This window comes from Trachinotus anak, unplaced genomic scaffold, assembly GCF_046630095.1.
Source record: "Trachinotus anak isolate AG129_WGS33_773 ecotype Australia unplaced genomic scaffold, CSIRO_AGI_Tana_v1 ptg000024l, whole genome shotgun sequence".
NCBI classification, from domain to species: domain Eukaryota; kingdom Metazoa; phylum Chordata; class Actinopteri; order Carangiformes; family Carangidae; genus Trachinotus; species Trachinotus anak.
The window spans coordinates 2,640,707-2,663,805 of NW_027273875.1; the positions used below are offsets into that span (position 1 = coordinate 2,640,707).

Consider the following 23,099-nt stretch of genomic DNA (forward strand, 5'->3'; position numbering starts at 1 on the left):
TGTTGAAACACATAAATCAAAAGTTATTTGAAATGTTACTTTTTATTTATATTTGATTTTACTCATGGTGTTAAATTACTACAATAAAGGTTAGTTGTTGTCAAAGTTAGAAAATCCATTTTCATAAAAATGAAGCTTGAACAATATGAATAGCATATGCATCATTATATATTTTATAATCAGACAGTTTCCAAAAATGACAATTTATACTCACTCAATTAATAAACTCAATTGATATAAACTGTAAATGATGGGAACAAAACTAAAAAAAAAACAAGAATGTTTTATAAATAAATTAAAATTCAAAAGCGTCACTCACCACATTCACAATGGTGTGATATCATCTTTGTGGCTGTTTAAGGCTGACCTGTAAATTTTCCACTGAGAGACGGCTGTGCTCTTCTTGTCATCTTGTTGTGTGACACGAAACAAGGAAGCAGCTATTGTGTTGTTGCCTACAATTCGCCAGTGAACAAAGTACTAGATTCTCTGCTTTTGCAGTTATATTCTGAACATCTTACATCTGAGAGATTAAATCTGCTGACAGCTACTATGAAACAGATTTTAATTATGAGATGTGTATTATCGGCTTCAGTAAAAATTCTGCAGGCTGGGTAGTTCTAGTCCATAACCTTTGCTTGTTGTGTGTCTCCACTGAGACGTTTAATACAGAGGACACACCAACAGACTTTTGTCTCTGTTGTTCATAACGTTGGCAACAGAAAACATGATGTTTAATTTTTACACAAGTGTATTTGGATGGAACTGGTGAAATTCAGATCACCATGAAACTTTTAGTTACTAGGATTTGTCAATCTTAATACCTCTTCTACACTAGCCTCTTACTCAAGTTATTTTCCTGAGAGCAATAAAATAACTGTCGTAGAACAGAGTGCCAAGTTGCAGGCTAGTTTGTAATGGTCATGTAGAAATGGCCACTGCTGACAATAGTGCTCAAGCCTGTAGTTCTGCAGAGCACTGAAAGCTGAATAAAGAGCAACCTTCTCAAAGGACAGAGATCCTTACTCCTTACTTGCTATTCCAGCTGCTGATGTTACTACAATCAAAAAGCCTCAAGGTGTGAATGTTTCTTCTTAGACATTTGTCAACTGGTGCTAAAAAGCACTTTATGTTCTTACTATACTGCACAAATTGCAAGAATCCACTTATAAATTGTCTTGTGCAAATGCTACTTTCTCTGATAAACATTGTTTGAAGAACCGTGCTCACCATCCCATTTCTAATGTCATAATTATGTGCAGAACATTTGTTCATAAAGGCATGGGTGCAAGGTGCAATCAGAGGGGGGAGAAGTTGTCTTCCACATTTTGAAAACCAAATGTTTTCAACACGCATGTATGGCCTGTTAGATAATTCGGTTAACTATGTTATGAGCACATTTTAAACCAACCTGATGAAAGGTGTTGTATTTCTGCAAAGGCCACGTGAAGCAAAAAACATTTCCTGTCTCTCGATGTACTGTATAGCCAAGCTTTGTATTAAAAAACATATACTCCATGTTACTCAAAAACATCTACATTACTAACTTTCTCACAGGCAACAGGGAAATTGAACAATTAAACCTTGAGTGTGACTGACAGTTAAAAACCACAGCTTTTTTTTCTCCCTAACACGACCACAGCCACGGTCCTGCATTTGAAACTCTCTCAGACTCGCTGTCTGTGGTAAACACAGATAGACGTAGCTGTTTTTGTTTGACACAACTGTCCAGTTAGTTGGCATTCAGCATTACCATGCAGCAGACTGGCAACAACTTGATTTTTTTAAGAGTTTCGTTTCCATATATAAATCAGTCAAGAATTAGATTGTTTTCCCTTTGCTGAACTCAAAAAGAGGTGGTTATGGCATACTAATATGACAATTGCCAAATAATCATTTTATTTATTAGCAATAGTAGTTTTATTGTCATTACATTGGAGTCAAACAACAATATAACGCAATTCAGGTCGCGCTCCCTGAGTTACAAAAACAGGACAAATAAAAACAAACAAAACAAAACAAAACAGTTAAGACAATAAAAACTATTTCAAAACATAAACATTACAAGAATGAGGACAGTAAGGTGCCATGTGTAATTTAGAAAAATAAATAAAGTGTGATGAGCAGCAGCAGCAGTGTTGCAAAGCAGCAACAGAATGCAAACATAAACAGTATGTAAACATCTGTGTGTGTGCTAATGTGGGTGAGTGAGTGAGTGGGTCAAGGAGGGGGGTGGGGGACCGGGGGCATGTTCATCAGTTCCACAGCTTGGAGGAAGAGGCTGTTTTTCAGTCTTGTGGTGTGTGAAGAGATAGTCCTCATTCGCCTGCTGGAGGGGAGTAGTTGAAAGTGATGGTGGCCAGGGTGTGTTGGGTCACGGATGATGTTTGTGGCCCTGTCTGGTAGATGTCGTCAAGTTCAAGGAGCTAGGTCCCAGTGATGTTCTGCGCTGCCTTGATGAGCTTTTGTAGAGACCTCCGGTCCTTCTTCGTGCAGCTGGTAAACCACGTTGTGATGCAGTAGAAAACACATGAGCGGCACCAAACCGCTGCATTCATGTGCGCCGCCATCTTGTTTAATGTTACAACAGTTAATCAGAGTATGACAAAGAGACAGACAAAGAGCATTGTCTTCCAAATCAGCAACTTGAAACAATTCTTAACGTCAGTATTCAAATATGCAACAGGAAGTGCTCTTACACAGATCACCTCACACTCAGTGAGTGGGTAGAACTATTTTGAAACATTATCATCGTTTTTTTTCTTTTTTATCAACATTTTTTTTTGTTCATTTGGTTGTAAGCTTGCTTTCAGGCACAATTTCAGGGTATTTCAGTGTTTAGTTTCAATAGCAACTTCCTTTTGCTCTCCCTCCTTGAAAGGTCCTGTGTGCTTTTGGCTGGCTGGGAGATGTAATCCCTGTAGTGGGTACTGGTCTCCTCCCTTGTCTTTGTCTCTGCCTCCTCAAGCAGCTTATCTGAACACAGTGGACCATGGGCTCCAATTCAAGGTTTTTATCAGCCAGGTGGTGCCTGTAAGATTTGGCTCATTGATGGAAGAAGGAGGCTTTGACTCAAAAATCTTCACCTGGTGCTTTTTTTTTTCTTGTGGTCATCACCATTTGCACAAGAGAAATCAAATGCAGATTTCCTGAACATTCATTTCAGGTGCAAAGTTTGTTACAATGATGACAAAAATACAAAAAACTAAATCCAAAAACTCGTGGTAACTCGTGCCATTAAAAACAACCAAAAAAAAAAACACAACCTTCACCCTTCCAGGCCCAAACTGCATTCCCAAAAGAGGACTGCCTCTACCCTGTTTTCATACTGGAAGCCCCTCCTATGAAACAAACCAAAGTTAGTTTGCTGTCAGTCAATTAACATATGCCATATTTGTATGCACAGACACATATCTCTGCACCTCCCTCCATTTATCCTAGCACAGACATACCCCAGCAGCATACTTATATGCCTGTGCAGGCCCTTAAAAGAGCATCTAATTACTACCAGAACCACCCCTTAACTCATGCTATCTTAAAATGTATGGTAATGCTAATGCTAACGTTTATGCGAATGCTACTTAAAACACTGGGAAAGTACACTAACCATATCAATTCAACACAAGACAAGTAGCAACAATCCTATCAGCCAGATGGAATCAAATCAGGACTGCTTGACCACCTGTCTGTGTGCAACCAACTTCTTAGAAGACACAGAGCAACCCAATGACAGTGCCTTTTTCCAAAATCTGGATTAGAGCTGTAACACTAACTTGATCAACAGAAGTAGTCGATCAAGTAATTTTTCTGTTAATCGATAAATGGTAAGTTTTAAAGTAGAAAGTAAATTGTAAGCCACGATTTTCTGCTTTTCTACGTCTGAACTGAATATCTTTAAGTTTTGGACTTTTGGTCGGACAAAACAAGACATTTGATGACATCACCTTGGACGGGCATTGTTTACCATATTCTGACATTAATAGACCGGACTAGTGATCGATTAATCAAGAAAATAAGAGGCACAATAATTGTTAAAAATAATATAACATTTGGTGTGTGGTCCTTTGTGTTTTTGTTGCCTCAGACTCAGAGGGTTACTGAGCATTTAGACTTGAAACACATGAGCATAAACAAAAAATTTAGGATTAAAACTCTGGACTAGTTTTTTGTTGGGGTGTTGCAAAACAGTTGGTTGACTGTTGGATAATCACAAAGAAATTTGTGGATATGGTTTATATGTGAGTGTTGTACATGATGATATTATCTTGGAAGGGAGAAAAAGATAAAGGAGGAGACAGGGAGAGGTCTTTCATATTCAATATCAAGCTTAGCATCCATAAAAGTGAATAAAACATGCAGGCAATTACATGTACTATATGTTACTATACTACATATGTCATTAGGAATGAGAATGGAACAGTGATTTATAATATTATTAATAGTGATAATGGCTGTAGTCATGGTGGTGCTTGTGGTTAGATCGTATTATTGGTAGTTATGTCAGCAGCAGCAGATGCAGCTGTGAAAATAATAATAACTCAAGTAATGGTAGTGGTAACAATGGTCTAAGTGTCTGTGGTAGTTGTATGCTGCTAGTATTAGCAAAACAAATATGATTCCTAATAAGCACTGCTTCATGTGTTGTAATATACAGCACAGTGACAAAGAACTGGCCTCAGCTAGACAGATCAGATGTAGTTGTCAAATAAATGATGGAATAAAAATTGCTTTTAACTTAACAAGTAGAATATAAGTATCTCAAAATTGTATGATGTTTTTACTTTCTAGTTACATGTGGGGACATTTGGCTCCACCTTGTGGTCACTACGTGCAGCTCAATACTTGGGTCTCAGTTACAACATGTTCCCTGCACTGTTGCTGAGAAGTTGAATCGTTGTTCTATTCTCTATCTTTTATTTCCTTCAGTGTTGTGTCACACTATCTTAACTTTCCAAAAGTTCAAATTTCACAGTGGTTTAATAATACAAAGAGGAGATGATAAAGTATGGACAGTCTCAGTGATATTCCATTTTACTTTCAAGATGTCTCTCCACATTCACATAGAACAAGTGTGTATATGGTGAAACACAGTCAGGAAACAACTCAACATTGTAGTCAAAAGGAAATCTGTTGATTGTGTTGATCATAAGTCTTTCAATAGATGTTTATTTCAAAAAAATACACACAATACCAAACAAAAGTCACTGAAAAAATAGCACAATAGTCACATTAGGAAAGCAAATGCAAGAAGGCTAAACAATTCCCACAGTTTCAAAATTATAGCAGATAAATGTGAGGGCAGATTTTTAACAGGGCTATAATTTGAGACACAATTAAGGCAAGGCTCATTGCAAGATCAATGTTTCATATGAAGATTATGCTGGATTCGTTACAGTTGAGCAGAGAATGGCGGCTTTGGAAATACCTGGAAAAGTTCAAAACAAGCTTAGAATTATTTCAGAAAAAGATTATTTTACAGAACATCCTTATGTATCCAAAGACTTTCTCAAATGCAGTATTGGATACTCAGGTTGTTCATGAATGCCTCAAAGGAATTTTAAATCGAAAGCAACTGGACTTGGTTATTTGTCTAGGAAGACGTTTCACCTCTCATCCAAGAGAGGACCAGTTCCAGGTCTGGTCAGGTGCAAGAAAGAACTGATGAAGCCTCTTGGATGAGAGGTGAAACGTCTTCCTAGACAAATAACCAAGTCCAGTTGCTTTTGACTTAAAATTCCTTTGAGATACTATGACCTGGACAAATGAGAATATTCACAGGCTTAATGAGTGCCTCTTTGGCAGGTGGTTTTTCCACACAAGATTTTATAACACAGATGCTTTAGATAAAATAAATGGCACTGTGACACTTGACCCTTTTCATTTTGCTTACAGAAAACACAGGTCTGTGGAGGACGCTGTATCCCTTCGCATTCACTGCACCCTGCAGCAGCTAGAGGCCGGTGCTACCTATGCACATGTACTGTTTATTGATTTTAGTCACTTTAGTTTAGTTACTGTAGCTGGATCCTTGACTTTTTGACCAATAGATCACAAGAAGTGAAAGTCTGCAACAGGTTATCAAGGTCAGTGCCCATGAGTAAACTACTGGTGCTCCCCAGTGTTGTGTTTTGTTGACTCACCTGTACTCATTGTACACTAATAATTGTACTTCTCATTCTGTCTCAGTTAAAATCTTCAAATTTGCAGATGACACTACTGTGATGGATCTGATGTCTGGGTTAGTTGTCTGGGAGTAATGAAACAGTATACAGAGCAGAAGCCTCCTCTCTAGTTAAGTGTTTTGCTCAGAGCAACTTGACCTGAAACATCTTCAAAACCAAGGAGATGGTTGTAGACTTATGCAAAAACAAGCATGAGCTGCAGCCCTTATATGTCAATGAGCAGGCTGGGGACCACAGTTTCTTCTTCTCTAAAATGTCAATGTAAACCATATAATGCAGAAAATCCTCCAGTGATTGTTCTTTCTGCAACAACTTAAGAATTGGAGGGGTATCAAAGGCAGGGATGTATGATTTTTACAGTGTTCTCACATTCTCACAGGAGCAGTATCGAAAATAATTGGTCATCAGCTGCCAAGCATCTGTCATATTTATAACACCCGCATGCTTTGGATGGGTTTGAAAATAATCAGCGACCCCTCTAATTCACCAAAAGCGTTTTGTTCCCCTTTCTTCAGGAAAAAGGTTGCAGAGTATGGAGAGCAGAACTACTGGTTTTCATAATAAACATCATGTAATGGGATGTTTTTGTTTAATTTTGCATTTTGTATTTTCTTCAAAGAAAATTATACATGATCCTAAAGCCTTTAAAACCACTTCAGTCAGTCCATAACAAACAGGGTTAACAACACTTTATACCAACACATGGAGACAAAATAAGTCGGACAATAGCAGCACTAGCTTTTATAAACTGTATATTAAACTATCTTACCTTCATTGACAGTCATGGGTCTTGTTTTTTTAAGTAAATGGAAGATACCAAGACACAGAGTGAAAAGAAGAAGAGTGATGACAACAGCTCTCACAACCACAGCCACAAGTTGAAAAGTCAAAGCTAGAAAACAAACAAATATCAGACCAATTGTGATGATATGATGAGATTGTTCAGAGGTACTTTTTTATCAAATAGTTATAGTCTATTGTCGTATCTTCTGTTACCTGCTACTGCAGCTGATGTGTAATTAGAAAAGAAAAGAATGTCAGAAACACAAGCATGAGACTGACTGCAGGTGAGGGCCTGTGCTACTGCAAAACATCATAGTGGACTGAGGTTGGGTCATGGCCCCAGTGAATAAGACCACATAACATAATAAATTAATTAACTTTTTCAAATAGTGGGCTAACATCTTCCATTTTCATAGGTTAAAGACAACAAGCAAAGGCATGGAGGGAACTTTAAGTTAAACAGCTGCTACTCCACATGAACACAACTAGTTTGGTTTCTTTTTGGCGTTTGGTATGAAGTCCTGCACACCTGTGTCCTCACTGAAATGATTTGGATAGCATGAACATTAAAGGAGCTTCTTTGCCACTGCAACCATGACACGGATATATACTTAAAAATATTAAAAATGTTAAGATTGTTATTTGTAACAAAAATAAGTGAAATGGCACAGGAAAGCTAATGTCAAACAAAAGAGGCAAAAAAAAGAAATTGATCATTCTTTAAACACTGTACCTTTGCAGCTTTTCAGGTGAATAACAGTTTCCTCTCTGCTGACGTTGTTTTGAACATTACAAGTCAAGTTTCCTGTCAGTGAACCGTGTAAGCTGATGGTAACATTTGACAGAAGACCAAGTGCCTTAACATACAACACAAGGTAAACAACTTGAATCATGCTTTTGTTGCTATGAGTGGATACTGTAGGAAAATAAATTAACTATGATGTCAGTGAACATTGTGCCAATATGTTCACTGCCAACATTTTACAACTCGGCAAATATGTTTATTATATGACATTTAATCCTTATATTACTAGAAAACCTAATCTGCACTGTGTTGCCTTAAAGTACTGATGTTGCAGATTAGTAGGATATAAAGTAACTTCTATGAGGCATGGTTGGTTTGCAGGCCTGAATATCAACATGCATCATTTACTAGTGTAGCTGAAAACCAAAGCTTTTGATATGTTTACTTCACCAACAGGGACAGACAGTTTGTGTTTGACTTGCAGATAAAGAATACAAGATCAAAGAAAACAGACGGAGAAAACAGAGAGAGATGTGGTCGTGTTGTGGTAGACTGAGGTCCAGAAGTAGAGTCAATACACTGAAGACTAACAAATCAAGCTTTCACTTTAGCCTTGACTTGATTCTTAATGTATGGCTTTTTGTACGCCATTAGGTGTAATTACCTGTAATGTTTCATATAAAACTTCACATAGGACTTTTATGTTTAATCTGTAACTCTCAAAGGAGAGAGAGTTCAGCTCTGATATGGGGGGGGGGGGGGGGGGGGGGGGGGGGGGGGGGGGGACACATTAAATGGTTATCATTTTATGACCTTCATGTCATTACAGGACAGGAATTTTAGCTCCATCTCGTGGTCACAACATTGTTTCACAATTACAAAGCTTGTACTCCTCTTTCAGTTAGTAACTGCAAGAACAGTGTGTATCCTCCAGATGTCACCCATGGGTTACTGCTTTTATTGATAAATAAAATAAAGTTCAATATAAAGCAAATACTTGTTATCAGTTTCATGGAAATCTGAAAACAGTCATCTTCTTTCTGTTCAGTTTGACCTTGGTTTGATGGTTTGTATGAAAACAAAACTTATACGTATATAGTATGTTTATTTGGAAAATACAAGCTAAAACACTTTAAAATGTTTTAAAACTTGTCTACAGTGTCCCCCAATTACAAGACAAAAAAAATGAAATACAATTCTAAATCTCTTATTTTCAAAAGCAAATCCAAAATGCTCAAAACAAAATCATAAAAATCAAGAGAAAACAGAGCTATTCTGTTAACTGTGAATAGTCCATGGTGCAATACACCGTAGATATGGAAAGTATCATAACCCACACAAGAAGAAAAAACTTGAGCCTATAGATGGAAATTAATTTGACAAACACCCCCAGCCCCACCTTTGCTTCAGGCCACAGAGACAATTGTCTCTGAGGATGTTTTTATTTCACGGTTTAGATATGAGGTAAAGGTAAAGGTTAGGGTTAAAAAAAAAAGAAAAAAAAGGTTGACACTTAATGAGGCCTTGGGAGAAAAAATTACGGTGCGTTGCGTATGGTGGGTTGGGTTTTCTTTGTATTTCTTATCACTCTAACATCTGTGTAGATGATTTCATCTTCAGAGTTACCTGGGAAAATTAAAAATAGACATGAAAGATGACTTGAAGAAACATCCCCTCACAGAGAACATCATGTCTTCTTTTCAGCCTTTCTTAAGTAACTCTTACCAAAATATAAAGGTAATGCAGTAGCCACCTAAAGTATAAGTTAAATGATAAAACTATGGTAACCTAATCGTCAGTATGGTCTTTATTGAGACAGAAGATGACATGGGAGAACAATCTCTTACTTACGGTCATTAACAGTCGTGGGTCTCGATTTGTTACAAAGATTTTTTATACACAAAGCAAAAAGGAGAAGCAGAATGATAACACCAGCTATCACAGCCACAGTCACCACAGGGAAGGAAGAAGGAACATCTGGGAAACACAAAAAAAATAGCAAACCAAATTATCATACATCATGATGACACTTCTCAATTTTTTTTTCTTTTATCAGATGTTTGACATACAGGAACATCTACAGGAGCAGTGAATTAAAATTTATTGTTAACAACTATAGCACAAGACAGAATACAGTTTAAGATTCAAGATGGTCCTTCCCACTCACAAGATTTCAGAGATGTACAGTATCAGAGAGTGAAGATTAATTTAATCATATTTATTGGTTTAAAAATATGGAATAGCATTGAAGAGTTAAAATTATGAAATGAAAATAACCGGTCTTTAAACACTGTACCTTTGCAGCTTTTCAGGTGCATAACGGTTTCCTCTCTGCTGACGTTGTTTTGAACATTACAAGTCAAGTTTCCTGTCAGCGAACCGTGTAAGCTGATGGTAACGTTTGAAGCACCGGATTTGTCTTGTTTAGCTGTACTCCCAGTAAGTGACTGTGTGTTTGTTGTCCAGTTACTTGGGGACAGACTGTGATCTCTGATGTGTTTCAGGAACTGACCGTTCACAGTCAAAGTGAACTCTACTCCATCTCCCTCAGAGGAGCAGCTGACCGTCATCTGTTCTGGTGACAAACACATCTGAGACACGGCTGGCTCAGACACTGGAGCTGGAAAACAAACACATATTTATATTTTCAGTTAATACATAATTTAAAGCAAAGTGCCACTGGATATATGTTCTAATTTCTATTTCAACTGTAGAAAAACTTTTGAGGCCTAAAATAATTCAGAGTTATACAGTGACAGTAAACTTATTCTTTAGAAAGACAAAGTATTTGAGTACTGGATAATTTTCTCTGCAGGTTTTATTGGTATCTATGTAACTGAAACAATGTAATTAAACATTTGAAACCTAATGCTGACAAAACACTTTGTGTTTTGTGGCACGTGGGGCATAGAGGCAGATGATGATGAAACAATGAATAATGGCCCATGAAATAATTAAACTATGGCGGATGCAACAGTTTGCCTCTATCACAAGTTTTTCATCAACACTTTTAAACAAATAAATCCAGTCACTACTTTTCTTTCTAGATTATTTTGTGAGTTTCATGGCTTAAGACACATATCACAAGGCCTGTCACTGTCTCTGCTGGGTTGTCTAATTAAGGCAAAATGCTCCTGAAAAAATTACCATGTATGTTTTGTCAAGTTGAAAATAATTAGCTAATACAAAATGTATATTAAAAATGTAGGAAAAAAAATAAATCTTTAAGCTGCAGGTATTAAGCATGGATATATGCAGTAATTGTAAATATCTAATGCATCACTGTATTCCCTTATTTGCATATTTTATTTGTTCTTCATTCACAATTGGTGTTGAACATATCATTATTTTTATTTATATATTTAACCTACCTTGTATTTCTAGATGAACGTGAACTTTTTTCTGTAAAACACCATTAGATGTAAATTCTTCCAACTCGTAATCTCCAGAGTGTCTCTTCATTGCGTTACCAAGGTTTAATACTCCACCAGTAAAGCGTTCGGCCTGATTCACATATTCCTCATTCAGAGTCACGTTCGTATGCTTGACTTTTAAAATCAGATGTTTGTTATCCTTTTTCAGAGTAATTTCTCTATCTTGTGTATTTGGCAGATGAAAAAGCAACAACTGCCCCACTGCTCCAAAACACCGCTGACCTCCAGTAGGTTCAGAGAAACTGCATTCAACAGCCCCTAAAAAACAAGCAAAAAAACCGAAATGCTTAAGGTAAAACAAATAAAACACAAATAAACACAAATAAAATGAAATATGGGAATAGTATAATTTCAACATTTTATTATTATGTTATTATGGTGTTATATTATTATTATTACAGCATTAAATTTTTTTGTGAAAGTACTTTTCCTGTAAATAAGTATCAAATCAGTTTTTAGCTCCTTTATAAATTTAGCAATAGTCTTTGTGAACTTTTCTGCCATACTTAAATATTATAATTTTTTTTTTTTTTTTTACCTTTTCCCAGAGCTGTTGTTGCCAAAGCAGTGAGGATCACGCAGATGGAAATCATAGTTTGTCTGTTGAAACACATAAATCAAAAGTTATTTAAAATGTTACATTTTATTTATATTTGATTTTACAGTGTAAAATGATACAGTAAAGGTTAGTTGTCAGTTTTAAGTTAGAAAATCCATTTTTATAAAAATGAAGCTTGAACCATAGTGAATAGCGTTACTCACCACATTCACAATGGTGTGAGATCGTCTTTGTGGCTGACCTGTGAATTTTCCACTGAGAGACGGCTGTGCTCTTCTTGTCATCTTGTTGTGTGATACGAAACAAGGAAGCAGTTATTGTGTTGTTGCCTACAATTCGCCAGTGAACAAAGTACTAGATTCTCTGCTTTTGCAGTTATATTCTGAACATCTTACATCTGACTGATTAAATCTGCTGACAGATAATGATAGAAATGTGTGAATAGATATATACTGGCAGCTACTATGAAACAGATTTGAATTATGAGATGTGTATTATCAGCTTTCGTCAAATGAATTCTGCAAACTGGGTAGTTATAGCCCATAACCTTTGCTTGTTCTGTGTCTCTACAGAGACGTTTAATACAGAGGACACACCAACACACTTTTGTCTCTGTTGTCTATAACTTTGGCAGCAGAAAATATGATGTTTCATTTTTACACAAGTGTATTTGGATGGAACTGGTGAAATTCAAATCACCATGAAACCTTTAGTTACTAGGATTTGCCAATCTTAATACCTCTTCTACACTAGCCTCTTACTCAAGTTATTTTCCTGAGAGCAATAAAATAACTGTCGTAGAACAGAGTGCCAAGTTACAGGCTAGTTTGTAATGGTCATGTAGAAATGGCCACTGCTGACAATAGTGCTCAAGCCTGTAGTTCTGCAGAGCACTGAAAGCTGAATAAAGAGCAACCTTCTCAAAGGACAGAGATCCTTACTCCTTACTTGCTATTCCAGCTGCTGATGTTACTACAATCAAAAAGCCTCAAGGTGTGAATGTTTCTTCTTAGACATTTGTCAAACTGGTGCTAAAAAGCACTTTTTGTTCTTACTACTTACTTACTGAAGAAATTTTAATAGAATCAACTTTCAAATTGTCTTGTGCAAATTCCAGGTTCTCTGATAAACATTGTTTGAAGGACTGTGCTCCCCATCCCATTTCTAATGTCATAACCAAATGTTTCCAACACCCATGTGTGGCCTGTTAGATAATTCAGTTAACTATGTTATGAGCACATTTTAAACCAACCTGATGAAAGGTGTTGTATTTCTGCACATGCCACATGAAGCAAAAAACATTTCCTGTCTCTCGATGTACTGTATAGCCAAGCTTTTTATTCAAAAAAATATATACTAATGTGACTCGGAAACATCTACATCACTCACTTTCTCACAGGCAACAGGGAAATTAACAATTAAACCTTGAGTGAGACTGACAGTTAAAAACCACAGCTTTTTTTTCTCCCTGTCACTCCCACAGCCAAGGCACTTCATTTGAAACTCTCTCAGACTCGCTGTCTGTGGTAAACACAGATAGACGTAGCTGTTTTTGTTTGACACAACTGTCCAGTTAGTTGGCATTCAGCATTACCATGCAGCAGGCAACCACTTGATTTTTTTAAGAGTTTCGTTTGCTTATATAAATAAGTCAAGAATTAGATTGTTTCAAAAAGAGGTTGCCAGAGAGTTAATCAGAGTATGACAAAGAGACAGACAAAGAGCATTGCCTTCCAAATCAGCAACTTAAAACAATTTTAACGTCTGTATTCAAATTGTGCAACAGGAAGTGCTCTTACACAGATCACCTCACACTCAATGAGTGGGTAGAACTATTTTGAAACATCATTGTTTTATTTATAAACTTTTTTTGTTTTTGTTTGTTTGGTTGTTAGCTTGCTTTCAGGCACTATTTCGGGGTATTTCAGTGTTTAGTTTCAATAGCAACTTCCTTTGTTCTCCCTCCTTGAAAGGTCCTGTGTGCTTTTGGGCTGGCTGGGAGATGTAATCCTTGTCGTGGGTACTTGTCTCCTCCCTTGTCTCTGTCTCTGCCTGAGCCTCCTCAAGCAGCTTATCTGAACACAGTGGACCATGGGCTCCAATCCAAGGTTTTTATCAGCCAGGTGGTGCCTGTAAGATTTGGCTTATTGATGGAAGAAGGAGGTTTGGACTCAAAAATCTTCACCTGGTGCTTTTTTTTCACCATTTGCACAAGAGAAATCAAAACATTCATTTCAGGTGCAAAGTTTGTTACAATTTACAATGATGACAAAAATACAAAAAACTAAGTATAGAAACTCTTCAAATTATCATCAGATAACTCGTGCCATTAAAAACACACACAAAAAAAACCACAACCTTCACCCTTCCAGGCCCAAACTGCATTCCCAAAAGAGGACTGCCTCTACCCTAATTTCATACTGGAAGCCCCTCCTATGAAACAAACCAAAGGTAGTTTGCAGTCAGTCAGTTAATATATGCCATATTTGCATGTACAGACGCATATCTCTGCACCTCCCTCCATTTATCCTTGCACAGACATACTAACCCAGGGGGGATGAGTCCAACTACAGAGATGAGGTCAAAAGACTGACTGCGTGGTGTTCGGTTAACAACCTCCAACTGAACACCACAAAAACTAAAGAACTAATTTTGGACTTCAGAAAGGGCGGAGAGGACCCGGCCCCACTTTACATCCACGGGGACTGTGTGGAAAGAGTCTACACCATGAGATTCTTGGGTGTGCAGATATCCGACGACCTCTCCTGGACTGCGAACACCTCGGCGGTGGTGAGGAAGGCCCAGCAGTGTCTCCACTTCCTGAAAGTGCTCAGGAGGAACAACCTGGAGGAGAGGCTGCTGGTGACCTTCTACAGAGCCACCATAGAGAGCATCCTGGCGTACTGCATCACAGCGTGGTACGCGGGGTGCTCAGCAGCTGACAGGAGAGCACTACAGAGGGTCGTCTACACAGCCCAGAAGATCACTGGCTGCTCTCTGCCCAGCCTGGAGGACATTGCCAACTCTCGCTATCTGAGCAGAGCTGGCAACATCATCAAGGACCCCTCCCACCCCTGTAACCACCTGTTTGACCTGTTACCGTCGGGCCGAAGGTACAGGTCACACAAAACAAGGACCAACAGACTCAGGGATAGCTTCTTCCCAAGGGCTATCACTGCAGTCAACAAAGACAAAAAGAAATCCGGATGACCGGATGATCACATTGAATAACTACCAATTACCTGTGCAATAAAACTGGGCCTAAAGTGCAATAATCGGGTTTTCATTCATACCACGTGTAAATATCTGTACATATTACTTGCCTTTTTATACCTCCTTTATTTTTAATTTTTTTGTTCTCTTTAGGTTTTTATTTATTTTATTTAATTACCATTGTTTGCACCAAGGGAGCAGCGCTCAAATTTCGTTGTACTATGTATAATGACAATAAAGGCGATTCTGATTCTGATAATATGCCTGTGCAGGCCCTTAAAAGAGCATCTAATTACTACCAGAACCACCCCTTAACTCATGCTATCTTAAAATGTATGGTAATGCTAATGCTAACGTTTATGCGAATGCTACTTAAAACACTGGGAAAGTACACTAACCATATCAACTCAACACAAGACAAGTAGCAACAATCCTATCAGCCAGATGGAATCAAATCAGGACTGCTTGACCACCTGTCTGTGTGCAACACCTGTGTGCAACCAACTTCTTAGAAGACACAGAGCAACCCAATGACAGTGCCTTTTTCCAAAATCTGGATCAGAGCTGTAAAACCAACTACAGAAGTAGTTGATCAAGTAATTCTTCTGTTAATCGATTAATGGTAAGTTTTAAAGTAGAAAGTAAATTGTAAACCACGATTTTCTGCTTTTCTACGTCTGAAGTGTTAATAAACTGAATATCTTTAAGTTTTGGACTTTTGGTCGGACAAAACAAGACATTTGTTTCCCATATTCTGACATTCATAGACCAAACAGGTGATCGATTAATCAAGAAAATAATAGGCACAATAATTGTTCATAAAAATAATCATTACTTACATGTCCAAGTCATCCAAATTCCCAACCCCTCTGTCTAATTTGTATAGTTGGTCCTCAAAGCTGTGGCTTTTGGCCTAAATGTGTACTGTAAACTATTTCTATGCTCTGTCATGAGTTTGTTGAGGTGCAGCTTGTTTCTGTTAGTGTACAGATATGTAAACAGACAGGATTTGGTGTTTGGTCCTTTGTGTTTTTGTTGACTGTTAGATGAAAGTTTGTGGATATGGTTCATATGTGAATGTCGCAGGTTACTTTTTCAGTTACTGTTGCTAAGTTATCAGTCTGTTATTGTTAGGTAGTTGGAATTACATTCTGGGTTGTTACTATACTACATATGTCATTAGGAATGAGAATGGAAAAGTGTTTACTCATATTATTAATAGTGATAATGGCTGTAGTCATGGTGGTGCTTGTGGTTAGATCGTATTATTGGTAGTTATGTCAGCAGCAGCAGATGCAGCTGTGAAAATAATAATAACTCAAGTAATGGTAGTGGTAAGAATGGTCTAAGTGTCTGTGATAGTTGTATGCTGCTAGTATTAGCAAAACAAATATGATTCCTAATAAGCACTGCTTTGTGTGTTGTAATATACAGCACAGTGACAAAGAACTGGCCTCAGCTAGACAGATCAGATGTAGTTGTCAAATAACTGATGGAATAAAAATTGCTTTTAACTTAACAAGTAGAATATAAGTATCTCAAAATTGTACTTATATGATGTTTTTACTTTCTAGTTACATGTGGGGACATTTGGCTCCACCTTGTGGTCACTACGTGCAGCTCAATACTTGGGTCTCAGTTACAACATGTTCCCTGCACTGTTGCTGAGAAGTTGAATCGTTGTTCTATTCTCTATCTTTTATTTCCTTCAGTGTTGTGTCACACTATCTTAACTTTCCAAAAGTTCAAATTTCACAGTGGTTTAATAATACAAAGAGGAGATGATAAAGTATGGACAGTCTCAGTGATATTCCATTTTACTTTCAAGATGTCTCTCCACATTCACATAGAACAAGTGTGTATATGGTGAAACACAGTCAGGAAACAACTCAACATTGTAGTCAAAAGGAAATCTGTTGATTGTGTTGATCATAAGTCTTTCAATAGATGTTTATTTAAAAAAAATACACACAATACCAAACAAAAGTCACTGAAAAAATAGCACAATAGTCACATTAGGAAAGCAAATGCAAGAAGGCTAAACAATTCCCACAGTTTCAAAATTATAGCAGATAAATGTGAGGGCAGATTTTTAACAGGGCTATAATTTGAGACACAATTAAGGCAAGGCTCATTGCAAGATCAATGTTTCATATGAAGATTATGCTGGATTCGTTACAGTTGAGCAGAGAATGGCGGCTTTGGAAATACCTGGAAAAGTTCAAAACAAGCTTTTGATTTTACAGAACATCCTTATGTATTCAAAGACTTTCTCAAATACAATATTGGATAGGTTGTTAATGAGTGCCTCCTTGGCAGGTGGTTTTTCCACACAAGATTTTATAACACAGATGCTTTAGATAAAATAAATGGCAGTGACACTTGACCCTTTTCATTTTGCTTACAGAAAACACAGGTCTGTGGAGGATCCCTTCACATTCACTCCACCCTGCAGCAGCTAGAGGCCGGTGCTACCGATGCACATGTACTGTTTATTGATTTTAGTCACTTTAGTTTAGTTACTGTAGCTGGATCCTTGACTTTTTGACCAATAGATCACAAGAAGTGAAAGTCTGCAACAGGTTATCAAGGTCAGTGCCCATTCGTAAAGTACTGGTGCTCCCCAGTGTTGTGTTTTGTTGACTCTCCTGTACTCATTGTACACTAATTAGTTGTACTTCTCATTCTGTCTCAGTTAAAATCTTCAATTTTGCAGATGACACTACTGTGATAGATCTGATGTCTGGGTTAGTTGTCTGGGAGTAATGAAACAGTATACAGAGCAGAAGCCTCCTCTCTAGTTGAGTGTTTTGCTCAGAACAACTTGAACCTTAAACATCTTCAAAACCAAGGAGATGGTTGTAGACTTATGCAAAAACAAGCATGAGCTGCAGCCCTTATATGTCAATGAGCAGGCTGGGGACCACAGTTTCTTCTTCTCTAAAATGTCAATGTAAACCACATAATGCAGAAAATCCTCCAGTGATTGTTCTTTCTGCAACAACTTAAGAATTGGAGGGGTATCAAAGGCAGGGATGTGTGATTTTTACAGTGTTCTCACATTCTCACAGGAGCAGTATCGAAAATAATTGGTCATCAGCTGCCAAGCATCTGTCATATTTATAACACCTGCATGCTTGGGAGGGTTTGAAAATAATCAGCGACCCCTCTAATTCACCAAAAGTGTTTTGTTCCCCTTTCTTCAGGAAAAAGGTTGCAGAGTATCGAGAGCAGAACTACTGGTTTTCATAATAAACATCATGTAATGGGATGTTTTTGTTTAATTTTGCATTTTATATTTTCTTCAAAGAAAATTATACATGATCCTAAAGCCTTTAAAACCACTTCAGTCAGTCCATAACAAACAGGGTTAACAACACTTTATACCAACACATGGAGACAAAATAAGTTGGACAATAGCAGCACTAGCTTTTATAAACTGTATATTAAATTATCTTACCTTCATTGACAGTCATGGGTCTTGTTTTTTTAAGTAAATGGAAGATACCAAGACACAGAGTGAAAAGAAGAAGAGTGATGACAACAGCTCTCACAACCACAGCCACAAGTTGAAAAGTCAAAGCTAGAAAACAAACAAATATCAGATCAACTGTGATGATATGATGAGAGTGTTCAGAGGTACTTTTTTATCAAATAGTTATAGTCTATCATCATATCTTCTGTTACCTGCTACTGCAGCGGATGTGTAATTAGAAAAGAAAAGAATGTCAGAAACACAAGCATGAGACTGACTGCAGGTGAGGGCCTGTGCTACTGCAAAACATCATAGTGGACTGAGGTTGATTTCACAGTGAATAAGACCACATAACATAATAAATTAGCTTTTTCAAATAGTGGGCTAACACCTTCCATTTTCATAGGTTAAAGACAACAAGCAAAGGCATGGAGGGAACTTTAAGTTAAACAGCTGCTACTCCACATGAACACAACTAGTTTGGTTTCTTTTTGGCGTTTGGTATGAAGTCCTGCACACCTGTGTCCTCACTCAAATGATTTGGATAGCATGAACATTAAAGGAGCTTCTTTGCCACTGCAACCATGACATGTATAAATACCTAAAAATATTAAAAATGTTAAGATTGTTATTTGTAACAAAAATAAGTGAAATGGCACAGGGAAGCTAATGTCAAACAAAAGAGGCAAAAAAAAAAAGAAATTGATCATTCTTTAAACACTGTACCTTTGCAGCTTTTCAGGTGAATAACAGTTTCCTCTCTGCTGACGTTGTTTTGAACATCACAAGTCAAGTTTCCTGTCAGTGAACCGTGTAAGCTGATGGTAACGTTTGAAGCACCGGATTTGTCTTCTTTAGCTGTACTCCCAGTCAGTGACTGTGTGTTTGTTGTCCAGTTACTTGAGGACAGACTGTGATCTCTGGTGTGTTTCAGTAACTGACCGTTCACAGTCAAAGTGAACTCTACTCCATCTCCCTCAGAGGAGCAGCTGACCTTCATCTGTTCTGGTGACAAACACATCTGAGACACAGCTGGCTCAGACACTGGAGCTGGAAAACAAACACACACTCACACAGTAAAGACATTTTCTTCTTGATTAACAGTAATATTTAATAATACTTAGTATTTTCTTTTTCAAAGGTTTTTATTTCTGTTGTAGGTATACAATTGAAATATTTGTTCATCCAAAACTGCTGTCTTTCAGAAAAACATTTACAAAAATTTAACCTACCTTGTATTTCTAGATGAACATGAATTTTTTTCAGTAAAAGACCATTAGATTTAAATTCCTCCAACACGTAATCTCCAGAGTGTCTCTTCATTGCGTCACCAAGGTTTAATGTTCCACCAGTGAAGCGTTCGGACTGATTTGCATATTCCTCATACAGAGTTGCTGTCTGATTTTTGACTCTTAAAATCAGCCCTTTGTTGTCCTTTTTTAACACGATATATGTACCTAGTGCATTTGGCAGATGAAAAAGCAACAACTGCCCCACTGCTCCAAGACACTGCTGACCTCCAGTAGATTCAGAGAAACTGCATTCAACAGCCCCTAAAGAAAAAAGCAAAAAAAATATGAAATGCTCAAGGTAAAACACAAATACAATGAAATATGGAAATAGTGTACAGCATAATTTTAACATTTTATTATGATGTCATTCTAGTTTTATATTATTATATCATAATAGTTTTTTGTGAACGTCATACTTTTGAAATAAGTAAGTAACTCCTTCATAAATTTAGCAATAGTCTTTGTAAACTTTTCTGCCATACTCAATTTTTTTTTTTCTTTTTTTTACCTTTTCCCAGAGCTGTTGTTGCCAAAGCAGTGAGGATCACACAGATTGAAATCATTGTTTGTCTGTTGAAACACATAAATCAAAAGTTATTTGAAATGTTACATTTTATTTATATTAGATTTTACTCATGGTGTTAAATTACTACAGTAAAGGTTAATTGTTGTTAAAGTTAGAAAATTCATTTTCATAAAAAATGAAGCTTGAACAATATGAATAGCCTATGCATCATAATATATTTTCTAATCAGACAGTTTCCAAAAAGGAGAATTTATAGTCACTCATTTTATAAACTCCATTTATATAAACTGTAAAATCATGGGAACAAAACAAAAAAAAAACAAGAATGTTTTATAAATAAATTCAAATTCAAAAGCGTCACTCACCACATTCACAATCGTGTGATATCATCTTTGTGGCTGTTTAAGGCTGACCTGTAAATTTTCCACTGAGAGACAGCTGTGCTCTTCTTGTCATCTTGTTGTGTGACACGAAACAAGGAAGCAGTGATTGTGTTGTTGCCTACAATTCGCCAGTGAACAAAGTACTAGATTCTCTGCTTTTGCTGTTATATTCTGAACATCTTACATCTGAGAGATTAAATCTTCTGACAGATACTATGAAACAGATTTTAATTATGAGATGTGTATTATCGGCTTCAGTAAAAATTCTGCAGGCTGGGTAGTTCTAGTCCATAACCTTTGCTTGTTGTGTGTCTCCACTGAGACGTTTAATACAGAGGACACACCAACAGACTTTTGTCTCTGTTGTTCATAACGTTGGCAAAACATGATGTTTAATTTTTACACAAGTGTATTTGGATGGAACTGGTGAAATTCAGATCACCATGAAACCTTTAGTTACTAGGATTTGTCAATCTTAATACCTCTTCTACACTAGCCTCTTACTCAAGTTATTTTCCTGAGAGCAATAAAATAACTGTCGTAGAACAGAGTGCCAAGTTACAGGCTAGTTTGTAATGGTCATGTAGAAATGGCCACTGCTGACAATAGTGCTCAAGCCTGTAGTTCTGCAGAGCACTGAAAGCTGAATAAAGAGCAACCTTCTCAAAGGACAGAGATCCTTACTCCTTACTTGCTATTCCAGCTGCTGATGTTACTACAATCAAAAAGCCTCAAGGTGTGAATGATTTTTCTTAGACATTTGTCAAACTGGTGCTAAAAAGCACTTTATCTTCTTACTATACTACACAAATTGCAAGAATCCACTTATAAATTGTCTTGTGCAAATGCTACTTTCTCTGATAAACATTGTTTGAAGAACCGTGCTCACCATCCCATTTCTAATGTCATAATTATGTGCAGAACATTTGTTCATAAAGGCATGGGTGCAGGGTGCAATCAGAGGGGGGAGACATTGTCTTCCACATTTTAAAAACCAAATGTTTTCAACACGCATGTATAGCCTGTTAGATAATTCAGTTAACTATCTTATGAGCACATTTTAAACCGACCTGATGAAAGGTGTTGTATTTCTGCAAAGGCCACGTGAAGCAAAAAACATTTCCTGTCTCTCAATGTACTGTATAGCCAAGCTTTGTATTAAAAAATATATATACTACATGTTACTCAAAAACATCTACATCACTAACTTTCTCACGGGCAACAGGGGAAATGAACAATTAAACCTTGAGTGTGACTGACAGTTAAAAACCACAGCTTTTTTTTCTCCCTAACATGACCACAGCCACGGTCCTGCATTTGAAACTCTCTCAGACTCGCTGTCTGTGGTAAACACAGATAGACGTAGCTGTTTTTGTTTGACACAACTGTCCAGTTAGTTGGCATTCAGCATTACCATGCAGCAGGCAACCACTTGATTTTTTTAAGAGTTTCGTTTCCATATATAAATCAGTCAAGAATTAGATTGTTTTCACTTTGCTGAACTCAAAAAGAGGTGGTTATGGCATACTAATATGACAATTGCCAAATAATCTTTTTATTTATTAGCAATAGTAGTTGTAGTAGCTTTATTGTCATTACACTGGAGTCAAACAACAATGTAACGCAATTCAGGTCGCGCTCCCTGAGTTACAAAAACAGGACAAATAAAAACAAACAAAACAAAACAAAACAGTTAAGACAATAAAAACAATTTCAAAACATAAACATTACAAGAATGAGGACAGAAAGTTGCCATGTGTAATTTAGAAAAATAAATAAAGTGTGATGAGCAGCAGCAGCAGTGTTGCAAAGCAGCAACAGAATGCAAACATAAACAGTATGTAAACATCTGTGTGTGTGCTAATGTGGGTGAGTGAGTGAGTGGGTCAAGGAGGGGGGGTGGGGGACCGGGGGCATGTTCATCAGTTCCACAGCTTGGAGGAAGAGGCTGTTTTTCAGTCTTGTGGTGTGTGAAGAGATAGTCCTCATTCGCCTGCTGGAGGGGAGTAGTTGAAAGTGATGGTGGCCAGGGTGTGTTGGGTCACGGATGATGTTTGTGGCCCTGCCTGGTAGATGTCGTCAAGTTCAAGGAGCTAGGTCCCAGTGATGTTCTGCGCTGCCTTGATGAGCTTTTGTAGAGACCTCCGGTCCTTCTTCGTGCAGCTGGTAAACCACGTTGTGATGCAGTAGAAAACACATGAGCGGCACCAAACCGCTGCATTCATGTGCGCCGCCATCTTGTTTAATGTTACAACAGTTAATCAGAGTATGACAAAGAGACAGACAAAGAGCATTGTCTTCCAAATCAGCAACTTGAAACAATTCTTAACGTCAGTATTCAAATATGCAACAGGAAGTGCTCTTACACAGATCACCTCACACTCGATGAGTGGGTAGAACTATTTTGAAACATTATCATCGTTTTTTTTCTTTTTTATCAACATTTTTTTTTTGTTCATTTGGTTGTAAGCTTGCTTTCAGGCACTATTTCAGGGTATTTCAGTGTT

The 23,099-nt window shown here is 37.3% G+C and overlaps 1 protein-coding gene and 3 long non-coding RNA genes across 4 annotated transcripts; all 4 read right to left on the reverse strand.

Annotated features, from left to right (window-relative positions):
• Positions 1–5,009: 5,009 nt before the first annotated feature.
• On the reverse strand, positions 5,010–7,804 carry LOC139607436 (uncharacterized). Its single transcript, XR_011684857.1, has 3 exons — positions 7,699–7,804; positions 6,952–7,074; positions 5,010–5,425 (listed from the first exon to the last, which is right to left on the reverse strand). It is a non-coding gene; the product is annotated as an uncharacterized lncRNA (long non-coding RNA).
• Positions 7,805–9,032: 1,228 nt separating this feature from the next.
• On the reverse strand, positions 9,033–10,324 carry LOC139608060 (uncharacterized). Its single transcript, XR_011684941.1, has 3 exons — positions 10,007–10,324; positions 9,562–9,687; positions 9,033–9,336 (listed from the first exon to the last, which is right to left on the reverse strand). It is a non-coding gene; the product is annotated as an uncharacterized lncRNA (long non-coding RNA).
• A 781-nt stretch (positions 10,325–11,105) lies between these two features.
• Positions 11,106–12,015, reverse strand: LOC139607562 (uncharacterized). Its single transcript, XR_011684867.1, has 3 exons — positions 11,907–12,015; positions 11,683–11,744; positions 11,106–11,402 (listed from the first exon to the last, which is right to left on the reverse strand). It is a non-coding gene; the product is annotated as an uncharacterized lncRNA (long non-coding RNA).
• A 4,893-nt stretch (positions 12,016–16,908) lies between these two features.
• Positions 16,909–20,248, reverse strand: LOC139607929 (uncharacterized). The gene is made up of 5 exons (XM_071461286.1): positions 20,192–20,248; positions 19,624–19,944; positions 19,118–19,441; positions 18,377–18,499; positions 16,909–17,127 (listed from the first exon to the last, which is right to left on the reverse strand). Exons 1-5 carry the CDS (start codon positions 20,244–20,246, stop codon positions 17,078–17,080), a joined length of 873 nt encoding a protein of 290 aa, XP_071317387.1. The 5' UTR covers positions 20,247–20,248; the 3' UTR covers positions 16,909–17,077.
• Between the last annotated feature and the right edge of the window lie 2,851 nt (positions 20,249–23,099).

Excerpts from the sequence above, each read along its gene's own strand:
- LOC139607929 (XM_071461286.1), bottom strand. The coding sequence starts at position 20,246 with ATGATTTCAATCTGTGTGATCCTCACTGCTTTGGCAACAACAGCTCTG. Across the intron at positions 19,442-19,623 it reads TGTTCATCTAGAAATACAAG|CTCCAGTGTCTGAGCCAGCT; the intron begins GTAGGTTAAATT and ends TTTGTTTTCCAG. Across the intron at positions 18,500-19,117 it reads TCACCTGAAAAGCTGCAAAG|CTTTGACTTTTCAACTTGTG; the intron begins GTACAGTGTTTA and ends TTTGTTTTCTAG.